This window comes from Ailuropoda melanoleuca, unplaced genomic scaffold (genome assembly GCF_002007445.2).
Source record: "Ailuropoda melanoleuca isolate Jingjing unplaced genomic scaffold, ASM200744v2 unplaced-scaffold12287, whole genome shotgun sequence".
Taxonomy (NCBI): Eukaryota; Metazoa; Chordata; class Mammalia; order Carnivora; family Ursidae; genus Ailuropoda; species Ailuropoda melanoleuca.
Genome location: NW_023180823.1, coordinates 1 through 2,191, shown reverse-complemented (window position 1 = coordinate 2,191; position 2,191 = coordinate 1). Strand labels below are relative to the sequence as shown.

General features: G+C 60.2%; 1 protein-coding gene across 1 annotated transcript; it reads left to right on the top strand.

Moving 5' to 3' along the window:
• Positions 1–637: 637 nt before the first annotated feature.
• LOC117797756 (epididymal-specific lipocalin-8-like) lies at positions 638–2,151 on the top strand (the record flags this gene model as incomplete). Its single annotated transcript, XM_034650210.1, has 5 exons — positions 638–768; positions 1,220–1,290; positions 1,620–1,724; positions 1,813–1,902; positions 1,999–2,151. Coding segments are annotated over 5 exons (550 nt in total), but the record flags the coding sequence as incomplete, so codon positions are not given.
• Positions 2,152–2,191: the final 40 nt, after the last annotated feature.

The window sequence follows — 2,191 nt, the reverse complement described above, 5'->3', positions numbered from 1 at the left end:
GGGGTCCGACCCCCGGGAGCTCCGGTAGCAACAGGCCAAGCGTCTGGGAGCAGCCCTGCTGTGCCGGCTCCATGACACCACACGGTGTGGTGACGAGAGGACACTTTCCCAGCGTGGGGAGCTCGCCCGGGGCTTTGCCCAAGCTCCTTCGCAGGTCTGGGCTGGCAGCCGGGCCNCGCCTGGGGCTTTGCCCAAGCTCCTTCGCAGGTCTGGGCTGGCAGCCGGGGCGGGAGCATGTCAGAAGGGTCAGGCATGACATGTACTGGGGGCATGTATTCTTTCCTCTTGCAAAATGATCAGTTTCCAGGTTTCAGATGGAAGTTCTGGGCTCTGGGTGGATTTCTGAAGGCAGGAGCCCCCCAGCTCCCAGGGTGGTGGTGAAGCTGTGCCCTCCCGTGGGTGACAGGTGCTGCTGGCTGCTGGCTCCTCTCTCTCGGGCTGCAACTACCGCTGCCCCTCGCGTTCTGGCCCCAAGGACGGCTCACTGCGTCTGATGGGCTGAAGGGGATCCTCAGAAGGATAATGACCACTGCTTTGCCACAAACACTTGCTGACCTGTCAGAGACCACCAGTGCCCTTTTCAGGGGCTCCCGGGGGGGTCTGCCTCCTCGGACGGGGCTCCAGCTTCTCTCTCTAGATTGCAGGATTCTGGCGGGAAGTTGGTGTGGCCTCCAGCCAAAACTTGGCACTGAAGACCCCAAAGAGGCTGGAAGCCTTGTTCCTGACCTTAGGTGGACATGAGCTGATCATGAAGGCTTCATATAACAGGTGAGGGTCTCTGGGGGCCCCCGGGAGCCCCAGTAGGAACAGGCAAGTGAGGCCGAGTGCCTGGGAGTCTGGGTATGCCAGCTGCTGCTGTGGGGTCTGGACGGTGTCAATCTTCCCTGTGTCCAAAACCCAAGACCTTGACCCCCATCCCCGACATCAGACCCTCCAGCCTCCTGGATCTGCCCCTAGGACTTCATCTTCTCCCAAAAATAAGCATAGAGTGTTGATAAAGCCCCATTAAGTTGTAAGAAAAAAAAGTGGGCACGGGGCTCTCTGGATGCCCCCGTTCTGCACCTCCACCATCCTAATCCTGGCCCAGGATCTCCTGGGTACAGACACACTGCTGGGGCCCTTTCTGAGGACACCTTCCCCTCTCTGCACCGCTTGGGATGTGCCCGGCAGAAGGAATGCAGGCTGGGATTTCCCTGGCGAGCACTTTGCTGCTTTTCAGCTCAGGCAGTTGTGAGACAGAAAAAATAGTGAGCTCAGAAATAGATGTTTCGGGGACATTCATTTTTCCTGGTAAGAACCCTTGCCCTGTTGCTACAGTTACAACCCTCTGGCCCTGCACACCAGCTACTACACTTGGCCTTGGTATTTTTACTGTGCTGTTCCCCATGCTGTTCCCTGCACTCCTGCTCATGCCCCAGAGGCTCCCATTCTCTTAACACAAAGTGGGTCATCCTTCCAGGGCTGCTCTACCTGTCTCCCCCTTGCCTCACATGATGGGAGGGTCTGGGTGCTGGGTGGGGAGAGGATGGAGTCAGACCCTGCACCCCACCTCCAAGGTCTGCCAAGCCAAGCAGCACCTGTTGGCCATCATGCAATCTCTCCCCTCCCCCTGCTCCTAGGCCACAGGGAGATCCACGTGATAGACACGGACTATGAGCAGTATGCCATTTTGAGGCTGTCCCTCCTTTGGCAAGGCAAGGACTTCCATGTGCTCAAATACTTCAGTAAGTGCACCCTGGGATGGGGGGCTGGGCCCGCTGGTGCCCTCCTGGGGATGGCCCAGCCCAGCCCAGCCCCCTGCGTCCCCCACAGCGCGGAGCCTGGAGGACGAGTATGGACCAGGCTTCTGGAGATTCCGCGAGTTGATGGCAGACATAGGGCTTTACCTGGTGGCCCGGCATGGTGAGCCCCAGGCCTTCTGGGTGGGCAATGGGCCCAGGACCCCGAGGGTGGGAAGAGGCCCGTCCTGAAGCACCTGACACCACCCCTGTCCTGCAGGGAGGTGTGCCAAGCTCCTAAAGGAGGTGAGCTTTGCCCCGGACCACGCTGCCCCCCAAGATGAGTCTCCTGAACTCACAGGGGCCCTGAATCACTCTGGATCCGGGGGCCTCCGGGGTGCAGACACCAGGCTGCCAGAGGGGGACCCCGGAGGTTGGGGGATCCAGGACAGGGCCGGGAGAGGGAAGGGAGG